Source organism: Dreissena polymorpha, chromosome 16, assembly GCF_020536995.1.
Source record: "Dreissena polymorpha isolate Duluth1 chromosome 16, UMN_Dpol_1.0, whole genome shotgun sequence".
NCBI lineage: Eukaryota > Metazoa > Mollusca > Bivalvia > Myida > Dreissenidae > Dreissena > Dreissena polymorpha.
This window is the reverse complement of record NC_068370.1, coordinates 34453775-34474968: the sequence shown is the minus strand read 5'-3', so window position 1 is coordinate 34474968 and position 21194 is coordinate 34453775. Positions and strand designations below refer to the sequence as shown.

Sequence of the window (21194 nt, the reverse complement as noted above, 5' to 3'; positions counted from 1 at the left end):
TACATGAAGAATGCCATATATAGAGGTGTTTAATAACAAGTTTTACTCAAAATTAAAGAAATTCTTGAATATATCAATTTAAAGAATATTCTTTATTCTTAGACTTAGTCTAAGAATTGCTTGGTGAATACGGGCCCAGATCATTAGATGGTCTTCATCAGAGTGGCCATGCAGTTGGTTCTTAGTTATGGCAGTGAACTCCTGGGATGTGTGTCTAGAAATTCATTTCATATTTTATTTCTGTCTATAAAATATATTGTTGTGTAGGCAACAAGCGCATGACATTTAATAATTATGTTAAAAAAATAATCAGAGAATGTGAAGCACCTCTTTTTTCTGTAAAGTAGATCTCACATTATTGCATTAACTCTTTCAGTGCTGAAACCGAATTTTGAAGGCCTTTGCAAACAGTTTGGATCTAAATGAGACGCCACAGATCGTGGCGTCTCATCAGGATTCAAACTGTTTGCTATTCTGATAGTATTCTTTGAAAAAAAATCAAAGAAAATGCTAATTTTATAAATTCAGCAGACAACATTTTAGCAGACGACAAATTTCCCAGCATTCAAATGGTTTGATGTGGAACAATCATTCCATATTTTCTCCGCTTTGTTGAACGTATTCAACAACCGGGAGAAAAACAACCCACTAAAAACATGACCCTCTTGATATAATGAACAACTTCATCAGAATAAGCACAGCTACCAACACAATAGTAATCCTGAGTAGGGTGTTATTGGTGGCAAATTCTTGAAATTGCTGGAACATTCTCTAGGATTAGTTCTGTAATAAACACAAGACAAGAGCTGTAAAGAACGTGGCAATATTGCCACCATATTCTGTATCACTTAACTCCTCAAACTAGTTTTCCCTGTTAACCTTTGCTTTTATTGTTTGTCTGGAAATATATTTGTCATCGTATATTAGTGCAACTGTTTTTGTAGCACGAACATAACCCTCTGGGTGTGTATTCTAAAGTTTTTGTTACTAAGAATATTGTTAACTTGTAGTTTTGCAATTGAGGAACAAGTGGATAATTGCTTATAAAACTCTTTTGAAGAGAAGAATAATTAAATTATTTAAATACCTCTACAACATTTTTATTTCAATATAAAACTATTGAGGACATTACAAAATATTATCATTCAATGAAAATCAATTATTAAAGTAATTAAAAATAAAGCAAAACAAATAACCACAAATAATAAAAAACAAATTATTTTGGTAAACAAGGATCAACCTTCTAGGACATAAGTAGGTATTGTGTAGTGGCAATTGACGCATTTGATGCGAAACAACAAATAATATTTTCTTTCTACATGTACCTGTATCTTAACTGACCTCTTCCCAACATAAAACAAGTATAATACTTAATGTTTTTATATGGATGTTTATTTCCGCGAGGGGGGGACACTGTTTCATGTCTCAGATTATTCAAACCATAAAACTAGGCCTCCTCACGCTATACTACACAGCCTCAATGGTTTTAGCCTGTCATATTTGTGCCCAATGTATGTTTAATCTGAGGCGCTGAATTTTTAGACCACCCAAATGGTTATTGGGAATTTAGGCCATGTTAATATTGTATACATGTGAATAAAATAATTTCTGCCTGCAGAGATCTTTTGAGAAATTTATGTACACATAGAAAAGATTGATTTTGGTAAAAGATTATTTGAACGAAATAAGTTGGGATTTTTAGGTTTATGATGAAAGATGTTTATTTTGTTGGCTTTGCTTGAAACTTATTGCCTCAGTTATTTTAAGTCTTTATAATTTGTTCTTATTTTCAAGTCATACAGTCTTTTCATGCTTACAAGTTGTTGAAATTAACATTTGTAAATGTTACCTCAATAGCGAATATTTTACTCATTGGAAACAAGCTGGTATGATATATTTCATTGAATGATACCGTATTAAAATTATGAGTTATATTAGCATAATTAATGTGTCACTGGAGAAAATGTTGTTGTTTGTATTAATAAGATTGAATGTAGGTCTTAAATCTGCTAGTCAGTAAATTGTGTACTGTTTGAATAATGAAAGGGAGGTCACTGCAATAAAAATATTTCACTTATTATATTTTAGTTAATTCCATTCAAATGAAATATAGAATGTGAAAAAAAGGAATTCATAAAAACCTATCTTTATTTTAATATTCACAAACATCATTATCCTTGTAACCTTGACAAAACATTTTTGTACATTATTCATTTAAACAAAACCACATGCATATTGGTTGTTTTATTAAAAATTTGTTTTCTCAAAGATTTATGTTTTTTAGATAAATAGAAAAGTGGAAATGAGATAAGAAGCTGATCCGTCCATTAAAATTTGTGTTCTATGTTAAAAGCGTCAGTTAGATTTGACTTGATAATAGACAACTTCATTAAATTTTCAAGTACTTCAATTGGATTCTGCAATGAATTTGACTGATAGGGGGCTCTTTTGACAAATCAAATTTGACGTTGATTTATTTCAATGATGATTTTGCAGTAAATCTGTAATAGCCCTGAATTGTAAAACTAAAAAAATTGTAATTGAAAATTATGTTTAGACATTTTCTGCACTATTTTTCAAGGTGATTTGCACAGAATTATGGAAACCGTCAGGAAGATGTTGGTAGAACAGATCTCTACAAGCAGTTTCTATCTGACACGTTTACAACCTAACAGTTTTATTACTGTGTATAGTGCTCCTGGTTGTTTGCTTCTTCTTTTTATTTTGATGGAAAATTGAAAGATGTGCATTCGAGTTTATGTTTGGCTGTTTATGCACGTGAATTTAAGTTTCTTTTCTTCTTATGAAATAAAACAGGATTAGTCGTCATAATAAGTAATCTAATTTAAAACTTTGTGAAAGGTTCATGACAATATTCATTTAATTATTGTTTTAGCTCTTTAAATCTGTAAAAGAAAAAGATATTATGTCAGCAATTAATTGCACTGTTTTGTGATTTTTGAATGAACTTTGTGGACATGAGAGGCCTGAACATAACATCCTCTGTTTGGTTCTGCGTTTCGCGCCCCATCAAACATCAGCATTAAAATTGCACTTGACGTGACATCCACAGTGGAGACCACAAAGTAGTAAAGAAGTATTCAACTTCTCCTATGCTTCCTACAGGCCTATGGCAAGATAAACAAAGATATCAGGGAGATAGGGCAGATTAGAATCCCCAGCATTTATGTTTGGTAATCTGCCTCATTCCCCAGCCCATCTCTGTAGGTCTGATAAGCCTTGCCTGTGTTACACTGTCTTGTTTAGAGTAAGATGGATGTACATTCAATACTCTGTGGGTCTGGGATGCATGTTAAAACAGAGAGGTTGTATAAAAAGAGGTTTGCTGTTTCTTGGTCTGGATTTGCTTGGGCCAATCTAATAAAATATTTGTGAGCAGCAGTAAATTTGGTAGTTAAAAAACACATATTCAGGGGTACATATTTAAAACTTTTCACTTTTCCAGTATTTAAAGCAAGTTCCATTTTCTTAGATAAGGAAGATTTTTTTTAAAGACATGATATCTCTTGTGGAAACTTGTGCCAAAGTTTCATGGTAAGAGAACTGCAAACAAATAGTTATCTTCAATACTAGGGCCTTCTTCCCTTGGACATCTGGGAGTTAAACTGTGTGATTATGCATCCACTGTTTATTATGCTAGTTCTTCCAGGCATCATGTTTATGTAAGGAAATAATTTGTTTATTAATCCAGATTCCCATTTTCTGTTTGTAGCTCCACTGAATCCCAGAGTTTGGAAATTCAAATGAGCATTCTTTGTAACCCTTTCCCACTTAGAAGCTAAGTAAAAATGGCTCTGTGTAAACAGCATAAAACCAGAACAGTAACTTGCAGACTGTTCAGGTTTTATGCAGTTTGCTGCTCATCAGTATCTAAGGGTTGGAATTGAAGCCTTTAAAACTTTAACCAAGTAAGACAAGTCTTTAATTAAAGTTAAATTTGAAAGGGACTACAAATGCGTCAAAATACGTATCTAAGTGGAATAGGGTTAACTACGTATCTAAGTGGTAAAGGGTTAAATACGTATCTAAGTGGTAAAGGGTTAAATACCTATCTAACTGGTAAAGGGTTAAATACGTATCTAAGTGGTAAAGGGTTAAATACCTATCTAACTGGTAAAGGGTTGAATATGTATCTAAGTAGTAAAGGTGTAACACATGAAATAATGAGCTTATCATATGGAGAGGTAAAAGTTCAAGTTTTTAGTTGCAAACATAGCAAGACTAACATCAAAGTTTTTAAATTAAAGCTGAGCTAAAGGACAAAATCAGCAGGATTTTGGAATAATCAATGTGATTGTTTCCTTATATTATATTCCTATTTTTGTTACCCGGAAGATACAAAACCCTGCTTTTTTACATATGACAATAGGTTCTGATGTGTAGAACAGTTTGCAATTTTCTCTCTTATTCAGCAATCAGGTGGTTATGATCTTTGTGGAAGGTCATGATGCTCTGCATTATTTCTGACAGTCTGGTGTGACAGTTTATGCCAGCAAGTTCTCATTCTTTAAATTCCAACAATACATATAATTAAGGGAGGTAATTGTGTTTCTAGTTGACTCCCAGGAACTTTTTGTCTATCTTGGCTTAAAAATATTAGGGAAAGATTTATTATTTCTTGTATTTAAGTATGTGTCTCTTAAGCGATTACATGGATAAAATGTTGGAAATGATTTATGACATATTTACAGTTTCTTGTTGTGGCTTTATGTCTATTTCTATACAAAATTCAAAATTATGTCATTATATTGTATTGTTGAAATACATATTCTTTATAGTGTTATTGCGTACTTTAACTTAACTAAAGCTATGCACATAAAAAATACAGATCAATTATTTGCTGGATATGTTCAGTAGATGAGAGATTCCAGTAAAGGTAATGCCAGTTCTAACGTTCTGTACATTGTCAGACAAAATGTCTACAAAAGTTGGTGCTTCTCTTGGCTGAAATACAACATTCTATTTAGCTGCCATTCACTTGTCTACTCAACAAATTAATCAAGATAGATAACAAGACAATTTATGGGAGGTCTTCAAATGAGGGTTTGTAATACAAGAGATATTCTTTGTTTTTCTTATGATCTATGGGAGGCAAGAACAGTGAAGGACAAAGCAAAGTCTGTTAGAAGAAAGCCTCATTCTGCCAGATTTGTTTGGTTTGATGGCTAGGCATTTCAGGAGGGGATAGAATGAAGTTATGAGAAGCCCTACTTTTTATGCAACATATTTATCATCACACACTGTTTACACTGATAGACTTTGATGGACACAAGCTGTAATAAAAACATAAGACCACCCGTTTGCTGAATAGCAAAACATTTTTAGATTTCGTTGATTTCTTGATTACCTAAATTCTGGTTTATGTTTTGGCATCTATGCTTCAAGTCAAGGTATCAGCCAATAGATAGAATCTGCAGATCACTTTGGTTGACAGGCAGTTATTGGGCTATTAATGTCTATTTCATAATTGCTTCATCTCTCATCAGTATTCAGAAAGTTTATGTGGAACGCTGCTGTGTATTAAAGTCATATAAATAGAATGACATGTGCCCCAGAAACTTGTTGTTTAAGTTATATGAAAAATCTGCATACACCTTCTTGTTCTGAAAGAATGTAGCTTCCTTCTCGCAGTTTAAGTCACTCATCTATTTTCTTCCACAAAAACTTAATATTAATCCATTTATGCCTTGTGGACTCTCCCATCCTTCTAAATTGGATCAATTTATTTCCAAAATTAGGGATGTCTGGTATATTTATTATCTATATTTAGAATATTTCTTACAGAAATTCCTATAAGCAAACATCGCAGACCCTGATGAGACGCCGCATCATGCATCTGTTTGCCAAGGCCTTTTTTTCTAGAGGCTAGGCATAAATGGGTTAAACTTGTGTTAACTATCAGGCTCTTTATGGTCTGTATGTTTCTGTATATGCAGGTATTTCTTCATTGTGCTGACTGCCCTGGTGCTGATTGGTCTACTCAATGGACTGCTGCTGCTGCCTGTACTGCTGTCCATCTGTGGACCCCCGTCAGAGGTGCGCGTCTTACGGTTATAGAGTGCTGTTACCAAATATGCCATTGTTTTCATTTAAAAAGTGAAGATTTCTTCTGCGTCTAATGCTGCATTTTCCTTTTACTACTCAGATGTGCATGTAAATATGTTAGAAGTCATGTAGAAAATCAAATTGAATTAAAAGATCTTTCTTACAAGATTTGCCTTTTAAAGGCTTCATTTCTAACGCTTATATAAACATAAAACCTGAACAGAATGCGCGTTTCTCGCAAGCTGTTCTGGTTTTATGCTGGTTATATATAGCCATGCTCACTTTGTTTCTTAAGTGACAGGGTTAAAGAGTTTTGTTCCAGAATAATTTATAGTTGGTGTTTTGAAGTGAAAAGACCTTCACCACCTGAGGCAGCATTATGTGATAACTTAAGCAGAATTTCTCTTTGCAAAATTGATTCTGTCCACTGAACATTGCATTTTCAAACGCAGTCATTTTCATGATCTACACTTAATGCATAGTACATCAATATTCCTGAAAAATAACGGTACAGTCATACTGCTTTGCTTTTAGTTCTGTATGCAACATGGGGTCTACTGTAATTGACTTATCCATGATCATTATAGATTTTCGCACATTTTATTGACATTCTTCATCATTTCTTTGTCCTTGAAGGACATCATATAATATTATAATTGATATATTATTAAGGATGTTCATGATATGTAAAAATTGCTGTATGCCTAATGGTTGCAGTTACATGTCGTGTTATTCTTATTCAGTCAGCTTATTTTATTATTCTTTACTAATATTCTGAAGTTCTCAGCATTGTGACTTTTGTTTTATTTAAGGTTCGTCCAAAGAAAGACACAGACCGAATCCCCACACCTTCGCCAGAAGCATCACCCAAGGCTAGAATTAGAAACCTGCCGGTACGTGCCACTCGGTCGAGTAGAAAAATGAAATTTCCTCGAAGAATCCCATCGGATATTTCACTGACAACCATCACCGAAGAACCTTCCCAGTACTCCTCTACAGAGATTGTTGTGCAGCCTGAAGTCGTCGTGGAAACGTCCATACCGAAGGATGGTCGCAGCGGGCAGCAGACGGCACATAAAATGGCAGACGACACCAGTAGTAGACATAGTTCACAAAGTAGAAATGTGAGTTTATGTAGACATGATTCACAAAGTAGGAATATGAGATTTTTATATGAATTTTGTAGAGTGTATAAAAAATGAATATCATGGAAGACAAGTACAACCATTGAACAGAATAAGTATTTTCCTAATTTAATTTTGCAAGTGTTTTTATTGTAAAACATGCTATTTTAATTTGACACGTTATCTTATTCTTAATACATGTATATACTTAAATATGACACTGTTGATTTAAATCTTCATTTGAGAGCATTCTCTTTGGCTTCTTTTTTATAACATTTATGTGTTGTTGTTTCAGAGCTCCACACAAGGGACAATGCTATCCACTCCCCCCACCCACCATGTGACTCGGGTCAAGGCCACAGCAACGGTGAAGGTGGAAGTCCACACTCCTATACCAGGTGAGAATACAACATCTCAGAAGACACATGTTAAACAACATTTAATAGGACACATGTAAAAGGGCACATGTAAAAGGGCACATGACATAGGACATATGTAATAGAACACATGTTATAGGACACATGTAATAGAACATATGTAATAGGACACATGTAATAGGACACAGTCATGTAATAATACATATGTAATAGGACACATGTAATAGGCCATATGTTATAGGACTCGTGTAATATGACACATGTAGAAGGGCACATGTAATAGGATACATGTAATCGGAAATATGTAATAGGACACATGTAATAGGGACATTTGTAATAGGGCACATGTAATAGGACATAAATCATAGGACATGTGTAATAATACACATGTAATAGGACACATGTAATAGGACACATGTAATAGGACATATGTATTAGGGCACATGTAATAGGATACATGTAATATGACATAAGTAATAGGACATAAGTATTTGGGCACATGTAACAGGGCACATGTAATAGGGACATAATTAAAGGGGCACATGTAATAGGGACATAACTCATAGGACAAAGGTAATAGGACACATGTACTAGGACGTATGTAATACAATATGAAATAGGAAAAAATATGTCCAGCTTATACAGCCTATTGTAATGCTTGTTCATAAAGTGTCATCCTGGATCAGGATGAACCAAATAAAACTTTCTGATGCTATTGTATTTTTGGTTTGAAGAAAGTTTCTTTAACTGTAAATCCAGTTTGTGGTAAAAGCCGTCCCTAATTATCTTTAGAGGTCTTTGATATTTTACTACAGGCATCATCACACTATTTTGCAATGTTCGGAATTGATATGTTTTGTGCAAAAATATTAATATTTAGACTTTTCTTACAGATACGTTTCTCAAAGGTTCAAATTTCATTGTTCAAGATTATTTGTTTATGACAAAGCTGGCATATTTGTGTTTATGTCAATCAAGTTTGCCTTGAAATATAATTTATAGTTAAAATGTTATTGTCTCTCACTTTTTTATGCCCCCGGATCGAATGATCGGGTTTGGCCCGTCTGTCTGTCATTGAATGTGTCTGTCATTGTCTGTGTTGGTCATTCTGTCTCAAAACTTTAACATTGGTCATAACTTTTGCAATATTGAAGATAGCAACTTCATATTTTGTATGCATGTGTATCTCATGGAGCTGCACATTTTGAGTGGTGAAAGGTCAAGGTCATCTTTCAAGGTCAAAGGTCAAATATATGGCTTGAAAGCGGTGCTTGTTTAATTATGAAAATAGCTAGCTTCAAACTTAGCCTTTTACAATGGCAAGAGTATTTCCTCAGAAATTGGATACAAATAAATATCTGCAGTAAGCTAAATATTTTAAATTCTGTTTTGTAGGCACAGTGCCAGATTCACATGAATACAAACGGCGGCGACGGAAGGACGACACAGACAGCGATTCAGAGTCCTCAAGTTCAAGCAGCTCCTAACTTCACATGACGTCTTGGCTGAGTGGAGTTCCAGGCAGACTTCGAGGAGGTAATAACAAATGAAGTGGGAATTCACTGGATAAACCTTATACCTTTCATTACTAAACATACATAACCAGTATGTGTCAATATCGTTATATTGGTCAGATCAGAATTAAATATTTTATTATTGTATTAGTAATAAAAGGAGAAAATCTCAAACATAATACATGTAGTTGAATTGTTGGTCTGGTAGGCCAGTTATGATATAAACATTTAGTTCTGTAGTGTTAACAAAGTTCTTCTCCAATCTTCAATTTTATAGATTAATATATTATTGGAAGCATTTATGATTTGATAACAAACATAAGCAAAGAAGACATGATAAGTGAAATGTATTTAGAATACAAAATATTTGATCTGGAAAAGTTAAAACAAACGGACTGTTTTTTCTGTTTCAGACGTGGCTGGAAGTGTTGGGCTGCTGTGCAATACTCATGTACTATAGCATTATAATTTATAACATGAATTCAGTATCAGTATTTAATTGTGGTTCATCATGAAGAGACAGGACTCTTACAAAATCCTACATCAGAGGTGGCACACTGTGACTTCCTCGTTAGAGTTGTCATAAGCATAAGCATTATATTGTAAAAAAAAAACGCCAAGGATTGATGGTAATTCGAGAATAGCTAACACTTTTCACAGAATCTATCAAGGACTGTGCCAATAAATATGAAACATTGGAAAGAGACTTGTGGACATATGGCATAATGCAGAATGAGATTGATGGATGCACCTTCATTTTGCTCTGAACAACTAGAGAGTATTGTGTGTGCCTAAGCAATAGGTAGCAAGTTGGAGATTGAAAGTTCAACAGAAGAATACACTATGAAGCTTGGTTCTTCATAGTTTAATGTCTTTCGTTTGTATTCACCAACAATGAACATTCTAATTAAAAATTTAAAACCATGTGTTACCTTAGATAGTACAATAAAATCACATCATTATTAGTGCAAACATGCAAAGTCTATAAACCATGTATATCGGACATGTTTTGTGTGAAATTAGTTGTCAGGAATGTTGAAGACTTTATGTAAGCCAGAGACGCCCCTTTGCAGGATATTTTCATTGTGATATTTTGTTCTGTATAATTTGTTATTTATATGTTGAAAGATTGATTATGCAGAACTATTGGTCGCCAAAGGCAGCTATATAAGTCTGGCAAAACTATTCAGGGCTGTTTTGGACATTCATGATTGTGTATACTTCATTATTTGCTGCAGTATTTGTTCATGCAAGATTTCTTGTTTTGGATCAATATGCAGTGAATTTATTATCATATTGCTGATAGATTTTTTCTAACTTTTAAACATATTTCGCTGTATGCATTTCAAGAAATCCTAGAAATTAAATTGATATATTGTAATATTTCTCAGTTAAGGTTGTTATTATGTATGCACAGTTTTAATTTAGACGTTCATGTGATCCAAATAATGTAGCAGCATTTAAAAAAAATCCTCTCAGAATTTTACTTACAAGTGAACTTTTTTTTAACCATCAGTTAATAATTAGAACATTAGCAGACTAGTTGACATTCAAGTTAGTAATCTGGAAAGTTAAAATCATAGGCTGTTGTTAAATATGTATTTAAATGTTCAAGTCATAACAATGACAGCTACTGTGTCCATGATAATGTATCTAAAAGGTATATAGAAGGTTTCTTTCTTTTAAAACTTCATTATCAAGCTTCATTGTCAGTTATTTGTGTCATTAGTATTTTACTTGTGCCCTGTGGTTTTGAAGCATTTATTTTAGCTAAATATTTAAATGAATGAAAATAAGTGTAAATAAATGTGCTTTCAAGATTGCACTACATTTATATATATATGTTACGTTCATGAATTGTGATGCAGTATAAAGACTAACCATGACTATTCTTAACTAGTTTATGAACCAGTGTTTTGTACGGGTATTTTGTTCATGCATTTTTGTAAAAACCATTCAAATTCTGTCTTGTATGTCTACATATAATCTGTTTTTGTATGTAATGGATTTTCTGTGCACTGTATAATTTGGGAACATGTTCATTGAGCTTACACATGGATACAACAATGAATTAATTTAATACAAAGAAAAAGTTTATTTAGGGAAGTTTGACAATTGTTTGTTGTTAGACAACATAATAAATCATCAAATTTTTACTGAGTACAAATGTGACCGTTTTTCAGCAGTTCAATAATTGTATGAACATGTTCAGTTCATTCATTAACTGTAAATACTATGAGAACCGTGCTTTATCTTTAGAATTCATCTATACAATCATATTTATTGACACAAATTCTCTGTTGACATATGTTACAACATGAAACAGGTTTTGTGTAATGCTATTTATGTGTTGCTGTATTTTTAAGATAATGTTAGTTGTTATATAAAAGACATTGTTATAAACGTCTTGAAAAAAAGTGCTATGTATTTACAGAGTGCTATTTTGGAAAACATTGACATGTTAATTGACCTGAAAAAAGTTGCATTTTCTGTATGCGTACTGTATTTGCATATGCATGAAAAGTCTGGTATCCTGTAGATGATGATACTTATTTTCTCATATTATATCATTCAAATACCTCATAGATAATGCTGTAACAGTATATTGATTGTGTCAGCACGATTGTATGATTTCCTGAAAACATATTCAAATTAGTATTATGTTTGAATGTGAGCAAAAACAGTGTCCTTTATAAAGCAACATTTCTATGCATGTTACTATTATATGATGAGCAGCTATCATATGCTTATCAAATCATGTATGGTGACATATTTCACTTTTTAAAAACATAACATGATTAATATCTTATTAATTTGTGTGAAGGCAATGGAAACAAAATTAGAAATTCATTCGAATGTGACAATTAATGAAACTGATAATACAAATTATCTATTGGAGCAACGCAGGGTATACAATTCTACCAAAGAATTATTTTACTCATTTTTTTTTTAAATCTCAGGAAACGTTTAATTATGTCTTTGCTACGCACAGAAATGTATTGAAGCACTTTAATATTTTCAATGGAAATATCACATGGCATTTATTATCTGAGTACTCGTATTTTCCTTCTACCAAAGATAAATTATCTTATACCATAGATTTCAATATCATGCATTTTTTCTATGAAATCATTTCATTGAAGCTGGGTGTTATAACACATTGTAAAATGTACTTTTATCACTCATGTTAGGTTTTGCAAAGAATTTACAGCAAAAATTGACCATTGGAATTTTGCCAGGGTGGAGAAAAAAAGCATGAAATGATCTAATGAATCTATTTTTTCTCAATATTTTGAAAAAGTATTTTATTTGTGTTTACTTTGTCTAGGTTGTAATTTAAGCATCTACAGCTTTATCAGATTTTAAGTATTGCTATTTAGCTATACAATGTTACCTCATTTTTTCTTAATGTATGTAAAGTTTTATATGCAATTCATTATTATCTCTTACTTTTTTAATGTAAGTTAATAATTATTGGTTTTCATTCTCATTTTTATATAAAATATTTAACGGTTGACAAACCCAAGAGTTTTCTCAAAAAGTACAAATATTGTTTAACACTTGTCATGAAATCGATAGCAGAAGCAAAGAAAACTGACTGACTGAATTTCCACCATCAGGATTATATTTTGTATAAATATCAGATGTGATTGTGTACATGTAAATTGTATAGTGGCCAGTTACTTTCTTCACAATTCCAGTCCAGACATCTGACACAATGTTAACTTATTGTTCTCAACCAACAACTCTGCATATTTGACCATTTCATACTAACCTTCTACCGGGTAGGTATATGTACTAGGTGGCTAAGTAACGTGTTGAGAAAGATTTATATTTGTATCACATTTTTATATGAGAAAAAATAAAAAAATCAAACCCAGAATCATTTTAAATGAAAGAAACAATTTTAGTTTTGAGTTGTAGAAAGTTTTATTTGGGCCCTGGTCTGTGAAAAAGGTGTAAAATGCATATGCGTAAAGCGTCATGCCAGATTAACGTGTGCAGTCTGCACAGGCTAATCAGGGTCGACACTTTATGCTTTTGTGATATTTTTTGTTTCAAGAAAATCTCTTTTCACCGAAAAACAAGTTTAGGCGGAAAGTGTCAGTCTGCACAGGCTAATCTGGGACCACACTTAACGCACATGCATTAAACCCCCTTTTTACAGAGCATGACTTATTTATATTTACATGTCCAGAACAGCATCAATGAAACAGATTTTACATGTGTGACATACTGTCAAAAGTGTATGAAAACAACTTGTCTTTATCTGAAATTACATGATTGATTGTTCTGTAAAGATAAAATATTCAATAGTCATAAAAATGAATAGGTATTATGTATACATTTTATAAAGGCCATTTTTGCAAATGTCCAGTTGTTTTAACAGGGTATTCTTTGACATTATTGATATTATATTTTCCATACTTCCTGTTTTCCTCTCCGTCAGGGAATTTTGCATTTGTTTGTGTGTTATTTCTGTTTCATTCTATAATTTGTCGGTGTTTTCTATTTTGACAATTACTATTAATACAGAATTGTAATTTGAATATATTTACATTTATAATGAAATGCCATGCCCTTTTGTGAAACAAAATTGATTAAGAAGTTACAATCTGGTATTTACTAAATAATGTAAGTGTTTTATACAATGTTTTATTTGGTTAAATGTGGAGTTTTCAGCTAAATATCGGGCATTTTATTCCATTCAATCTTTTATCTAACCTAATAGATAATCTGGAATTAATTTGTTTAATGTTGACAAGACTAAAATATTCTTATAAGATGGAATATATGTTTTCAAATGTAGAATAAGACAATTATACTGAAATTAAAGAAAGTGAGTTTCTGGTTTCATATTGAAATGGCTGTGATTTTGTCTGTTGTGTATTGAACGCATATGACTATGATGTACAGAATGTTACTGCTCTAATATCGAGCTAGTATTGACTATGATGTTCAGAATGTTACTGCTCTAATATCGAGCTAGTATTGACTTTGATGTACAGAATGTTACTGCTCTAATATCGAGCTAGTATTGACTTTGATGTACAGAATGTTACTGCTCTAATATCGAGCTAGTATTGACTATGATGTTCAGAATGTTACTGCTCTAATATCGAGCTAGTATTGACTTTGATGTTCAGAATGTTACTGCTCTAATATGGAGCTAGTATTGACTTTGATGTACAGAATGTTACTGCTCTAATATCGAGCTAGTATTGGGTTCATTCGCCCAGATATGGGCTTTAATACATTAAAAATTCAAAATGATGAAAATAAAAATGTTTAAAAAATGCATTCAGTGTTTGTTGTATTTTTACTGGAATTTGCATAATGTATGACCATAAAAGGGAAGATTATTCCTGAAGCGCCTTTAAGTAAATTGCTTTAACTTTCAATGTGTCAAATACTTTCACACAAAAAGAATTATCTTTGTAGGAATTGTTACTAATAGACATCTCACCGACCAGGCTTTAAAAAACGCATTGAATTTGGTGTTAATAATGATTGCGATAACCAAATCTGACAGATCTTTTTTATACAAAAGGAAACGATTCAATGAACTAAATTTAGATTACTTTAATTAGAACTTACACCATTTTAATATGAATTGAATGTATGCATTGAAATACTTCCGTCTGCACAAGTCTTAAGTTGGTGGGATTAGAATGTGTGTTACTAATAAAATTTTACCATATTGTAAACTTAAGTATGGTACTTGTAGTTTTCAAACAAAATTTTATCTAATGTTCAATTCACTGGACAGGTTGATATTTAACTGAAGAGCTTATATGAATATAATATAATACTGCAGAATGCAACCTTTGTTGATTCAAGTAAAGCCTCACAATCAAGACGGCTACCTGACATCAATCAACCAGAACACTTAACTATGTGTCCCTAGAAAGCCGTCATGTTTTACTTAGCACACACTTTATACAGAGAAGCAGTTCATTGTTTGAGACTAGTCAATCTTACTTACTGGTTGGGTGTTTGTATGGTCCTGCTAGTGCATATATTTTAATGGGGACTCATGTGGCTTTACCAGTTGGAAGGCCGGCTGGGGAGTTGTCAAGATTCATAGGCGGATCCAGGGAGGGGCGGACGCGGCGTACGCCACCCTAAAATCTCCAAAGTAAAGTAAATTCATTTGATGTTTTACACTGAACTAGATCTAAATTACCTATTTAAATTTGTCAAAGCCTTCAAAATCACTAAAATCGTGGAGCTTCCGGGGGGCTTTGCCCCCCTGGACCCCCAAAACTATAAACTATGCACTTTTTGGCATTATAATAAGGTACTTTGATGTATATAAAGTATATAAGGCGTGACATGCTCGAGAAGTGGTTGTCAAAGCCTTCAAAATCACTAAAATCGTGAAGCTTCCGGGGGGGGCTTTGCCCCTCTAGACCCCCTTAACGTTAAACTATTCATTTTTTGGCATTATACGAAGGTACTTTGATGAAAGTATATAAGGCGTGACATGCCCGAGAAGTGGTTGTCAAAGCCTGCAAAATCACTAAAATCGTTGAGCTTCCGGGGGGGTCGCCCCCCTGGACCCCCAAAACTATAAACTATGCACTTTTTGGGCATTATAAGAAGGTACTTTGATGAAAGTGTATAAGGCGTGACATGCTCGAGAAGTGGTTGTCAAAGCCTTCAAAATCACTAAAATCGTGAAGATTCCGGGGGGCTTCGCCCCTCTAGACCCCCTTAACGATAAACTTTCCTTTTTTAGCATTATACGAAAGTACTTTGATGAAAGTATATAAGGCGTGACATGCTCGAGAAGTGATTGTCAAAGCCTTCAAAATCACTAAAATCGTGGAGCTTCCGGGGGGCTTCGCCCCCTGGACCCCCCAAACTATAAACTAAGCACTTTTTTGGCATTATAAGAAAGTACTTTGATGAAACTATATAAGGCTTAACATGCTCGAGAAGTGGTTGTCAAAGCCTTCAAAATCATTAAAATCGTGAAGCTTCCGGGGGGGGGGGGGGCTTCGCCTCCCTGGACCCCCTAAACGACAATTATGCACTTTTTTGGCATTAAAAGAAGGTACTTTGATGAAAGTATATAAGGCGTGACATGCTCGAGAAGTGGTTGTCAAAGCCTTCAAAATCATTAAAATCGTGAAGCTTCCGGGTGGCTTCGCCACCTGGACCCCCTAAACGACAAACTATGCACTTTTTTGGCATTATAAGAACGTACTTTGATGAAAGTATAAAGCGTGACATGCTCGAGAAGTGGTTGCCAAAGCCTTCGAAATCACTAAAATCGTGAAGCTTACGGTTGGCATCGCCCCCCTGGACTCCCTAGCAGAGCTTTGCCCTGCACCCGCCAGGGGCCCTAGAGGCCCCCTTGATCACCAGCAAATCTTTTAATATCAATATCCCGCCCCCCCCCCCCACCTAACCAGAAAACTTGGGGCTGCCCCTGAGATTCACTGGGTTATCTTGATAATAGCAAACAACGAAAATCTACAAACTATATTACGAAAGAAATTGTTGTTTTTCTCCACACATTTTATAATAGAACACCAATTATACACAGTAAATGCTGTGGAACCACCGTTTGAAACGCTCTATGCATATCGTTTGGCCGGTTTCAGGGCCAGCATATTCTCGCATCTACACATAATTAATCGCAAACCAAATGTGCGTCTGAAACGATTTTTATAAAAGGTAGCAATATATATAGAAAACATAAATGTCAAAACCTCCAAAGCCCTTTCGGGCAAAAAACGTACAACAATCTTTGCTGAGCGTAGTAGCATATATAGCATGTCTATCCGTAGTAATGGCCCTCTTAATGAATAGATACGAATTTTGAAAGTGAACAAATACAAAAAAAGCATGTGTTATATGTAAACCTATAATTAAATGTGTATTCTTGGAGATAATAACTGTATTTAAATCGGCATTGTTTTGACAAAATACTGGCGATACTAAGCTCCCTGTTGTATCATGTACAATGGTTCTCATAATATCGGCCCTTCTGATTGGTTGCTAAGGATTGTTACATGTACTTTGCGCATGTGTTTGTTCTTAAAACAGTATCTTAATAGAAAAACGAAACTCTTGTTAATGTTGTTATAAAAATAATTTTAAATTTTATCCAAAAATAAGCAGCATATAAAACATTTGATAAAGCTACAATTAATCCATACACAAACTAACATGATTGTTTGATACGAAATTTAAAAATCATAGAACCACCCTGGGATAAACATGGCCTGCTTTCCAATGAACACCGCAATTCATGAGAATGATCATCGTAATAGTCATGGATAACCATCAAATAAATTAAAACTTCTAAAAATAAAAAAATAAAAACACACCATTCGCTTTCCAGCAATTCTTGTTGTTTTTTCCGTTAAGGTCACGATACTAAGAGGAGGTCCAATACTATGAGAATACGGGAAACATACAGAAATATACTGTTTACTGTTAATTGATGCAGTTTGTGTATGTAATTGTGAAGAACTGTCTGATTCGGAAATAGAGGAATCACCATGTGATTTGTTTTTATGGCACATCTCAGCAAATAAATAGTTTGTTAACGGTACCTATGTCAAAGGAAACATTCAAAATTTGTTTAGGTGTGTATTCTTTTTTCACATCATCATAAAATTCATGCGCATGGTAAATAGATACAACACATCGAAATTGTTGAACAGTACGGTAAGGCATGGGTTACCACATTTGGTCAATCTACATGAATTCTAAACACCAACAGAATGTGATTCAAGTTCGTTTTTATCTTCACTTCAGATCGTACTTTATCTTTGCAAAGTAACAACAATTGAGCGAGCATAAGAAATGTCCTGTTACCCTGACAAACATAATTTTGTTATTTAAGGAAAGTTTTCAAACAATGAATATAGAAAGTAAAAGAATACTTTTCTCAAGTTAGTTAAGTTAGTCAAACTTTCGTTGTCTGTGTGTGCAAGTAAAGTTCATCCTGCTGTCTTTGTGATAAAGTTCCTACCTTTAAATCAACCTTCCACTTTATAAATGTTTTTATATGCAATTTTGTCAAAAATAACATCAGGATTATTACATCACTATTTCAATCGTGACCATTACTCGTCTAATGACTTTTCAATGAAATACTTTCATCTTAAACATTGGCCTATATTTCTTAACCACACAACTGTTTGCTGGTATAGTTGTATTCATGGATTCAAGATGCTCCGTCAAGAAATAAAAAGGCCACTGAAGCATTTAATGACAAGCATGGGTGGCCATCAATATCATCAAAAAGAAGTTCTGAGAAAAAAATAAGTAGCTGTATCATAAATATAGTATTCATACTGGGCAACAACGCTACGTTCTCATAAATAAAGGGTTCATACGCTCATTTAAACCAAGATGTGCTGTTAACTTTATGTCACATTGTTTGTTTTATGATTTCTTCCATCTCAGTTTATGTTTGTTAATAAGACAATAGATATAACCTTGTCGAGGAGATAGCGAACACCTCTTGCCAGTGGCCTAATAAACTTGGCATGTAGTTTATGACTTGCGCTTGTAAAGAAACCAAACACTCAAGGTTAAGAGTTATAATATATCAAACAGATAAAAGTTTTATAATTATTTTACACACAACTTACCAAATAATGTAAAATAATTTGATGAATGTTATTGGGGTGTTGCTACAGTTTATTTTTTTTTCCACCAAATAGATTTTGTTCAAAATTTATATTCAAGTACTATATACAAATGCTATATGAAAAATGAAATAAAAATATAGGGTCACCGGCCTTGTTTTAATTCAATTCACCATTTTATAACATGTACTTTTTCATTTAAAGTGGAAAATCTCTAATTGCCTCAAACCAATTAATAACCTATGAAATAGACAACATATAGATATTATATAAGCTGAGATACATAAAATACCATTTAATTAAACAACACAATGCCAAAAAAAATGGAGAACACAAGTTCAATTAAAAATTTATATTTTTTAATTTTTATGTCACCCCAAAAAACATCAATTTTTTAATATTTTTAACACCAAAATGTAATTTAAAAAAATCTGTCCAATAGAAATCTGCAAAACTGCTCAAATATGTTCAACTACGTGTTGTCATTATAAAACACAAATAAAAAGGGGGGTCACCGCACTTTTAACCGAGATTTTTTGTTTTAACTTTCCCTACCGTCTACGTCAAATTTTATAAAAAATACATCAATTAGGCAAAACCCAAGTACCGGTACATATATTGTAAGAAATATGCATAAACATTAGAAATTGTTTACAATCTTAACTGGGATCACAACAGCTTACCAAAAGACATTAATAAAAAACAATATTGAATCACAAACATAATACCATACGGTATCAAACTCGACCTTACATGTACTTGTTCACAGATTTCGGCTTGTTTAGGAGTTTGTGATTAAATGCTTTAAATTGATAAATTTAAACGACATGACTAAAAATCTCCAGTATAAAACAAGAATGAAATTAAAGAAATAAAAAAAAAAGTTCAACAAAAGTTAACCCCACCTGGGATCGAACCACCGACAATTGAATTATGAACCAACTCGGTCATTTCTGATGATACTGATAACAAAAATATTGAGTTGTGATAATAGCATCATGTGTATTGCTATAAATATATTCTCGGTTAAATAAACTGCCGCAACACCCCTTAACTGTCTAAAGGGGCTTTTTCACGTGTTTTGGCATGTATTGAAGTTTGTCAGAAAATGCTATATATTGATAAATGAAATCATTGTATCTAAAAAGCTCCAGTTAAAAATAAAAAAGAATAAATTAAAGAAATAAAAAAGTAACCCTCACCTGGGCTCGAACCACTGACCCCTGCAGTAAAAGTCAAACGCTTAGATCACTCGGTCATCGGTGCTCATACAAGCAGTGATGTATTTCATACTTTAATGTTAATATAAGCAATCCTCGTTATGAAACAAAATATAACGACAGCAATAGAACTCCTCCAAATTATTCAAGCGTTTTGGCATGTATTTTAATTTGTCAATAGTATGCATTATATAGATAAATGTAAACATTGTATCTATAAAGCTCCAGTTAAAAAAAATAAAGAAATAAAAAACTAACCCTAACCTGGGCTCGAACCACTGACCCCTGGAGTAAAAGTCAAACGCTTAGACCACTCGGCAATCCGTGCTCACAGAAGCAGTGCTGTATTTTTAATTGTTCGCTTCCGGACAACTAAGTTGAGTGGTATGTGTTGCAAGTCGGTCTGCTCTTAACTACGCTTAGAACGATAACCACCGCATCTGCCTGTTTATACTTCACCACAGGTACACTGCAGAGAGTGTGTGTATGTAATCAAAAGTGTTTCACAGCTTGTGCGACGACATTGGCCAGTTTGCCATTGACATCTGTACATATTGGCTGCTTTCAGGGAAAACGGGGCTTAATGCATGTCAAATAAGTGGTGTCCAAGATAAGCCTGTGCAAAGCGCCCAAGCTAATCAACGACACTTTCTGGTGCAAAGCGCCCTAGCTAATCAACGACACTTTCTGGTGCAAAGCGCCCTAGCTAATCAACGACACTTTCTGGTGCAAAGCGCCCAAGCTAATCAACGACACTTTCTGGTGCAAAGCGCCCAAGCTAATCAACGACACTTTCTGGTGCAAAGCGCCCTAGCTAATCAACGACACTTTCTGGTGCAAAGCGCCCTAGCTTATCAACGACACTCTCTGATTTAATGATGGCAATGCGCCCAAGCTAATCAACGACACTTTCTGATTTAATGATGGCAATGCGCCTAAGCTATTCAACGACACTTTCTGATTTAATGATGTTTTCCCAGAATGAAGCTTAAATTATTTTTTCTAACAATGATTTGAAAAAAAAGAAGATAAAAGTGATAATAACTTGAAAGTAACCTCGCTGACAAGGCAAACAAACAAAATCACTTTTAAATCAAATAAACAACCAATGAGTTCTACATTTTTACCTTGTGGCATTTTTACGTAAACATCTAAAAGGGACCTTTTCACGGTTTTTCATTAAATGATAAATATTGATAAATGTAAAATGTTGGATCTTAAAAGCTCCATTAAAAAGAGAATAAAATAAAAGAAACACACAAAATACCCTCAACTGGGC

General features: G+C 33.5%; 1 protein-coding gene across 3 annotated transcripts in view; it reads left to right on the top strand.

The window, feature by feature from the left end:
- LOC127862111 (protein patched homolog 1-like) overlaps positions 1–14380 on the top strand; it is a 56827-nt gene extending 42447 nt beyond the window's left edge. For all 3 annotated transcript variants that reach the window (XM_052401090.1, XM_052401089.1, XM_052401088.1), the window contains exons 18-22: positions 5958–6057; positions 6879–7190; positions 7486–7588; positions 8963–9103; positions 9495–14380. In XM_052401090.1, coding sequence (XP_052257050.1) covers positions 5958–6057; positions 6879–7190; positions 7486–7588; positions 8963–9054 — 607 coding nt within the window. In that variant the 3' untranslated portion in view covers positions 9055–9103; positions 9495–14380. The remainder of the gene's footprint in view (positions 1–5957; positions 6058–6878; positions 7191–7485; positions 7589–8962; positions 9104–9494) is intronic.
- Positions 14381–21194: the final 6814 nt, after the last annotated feature.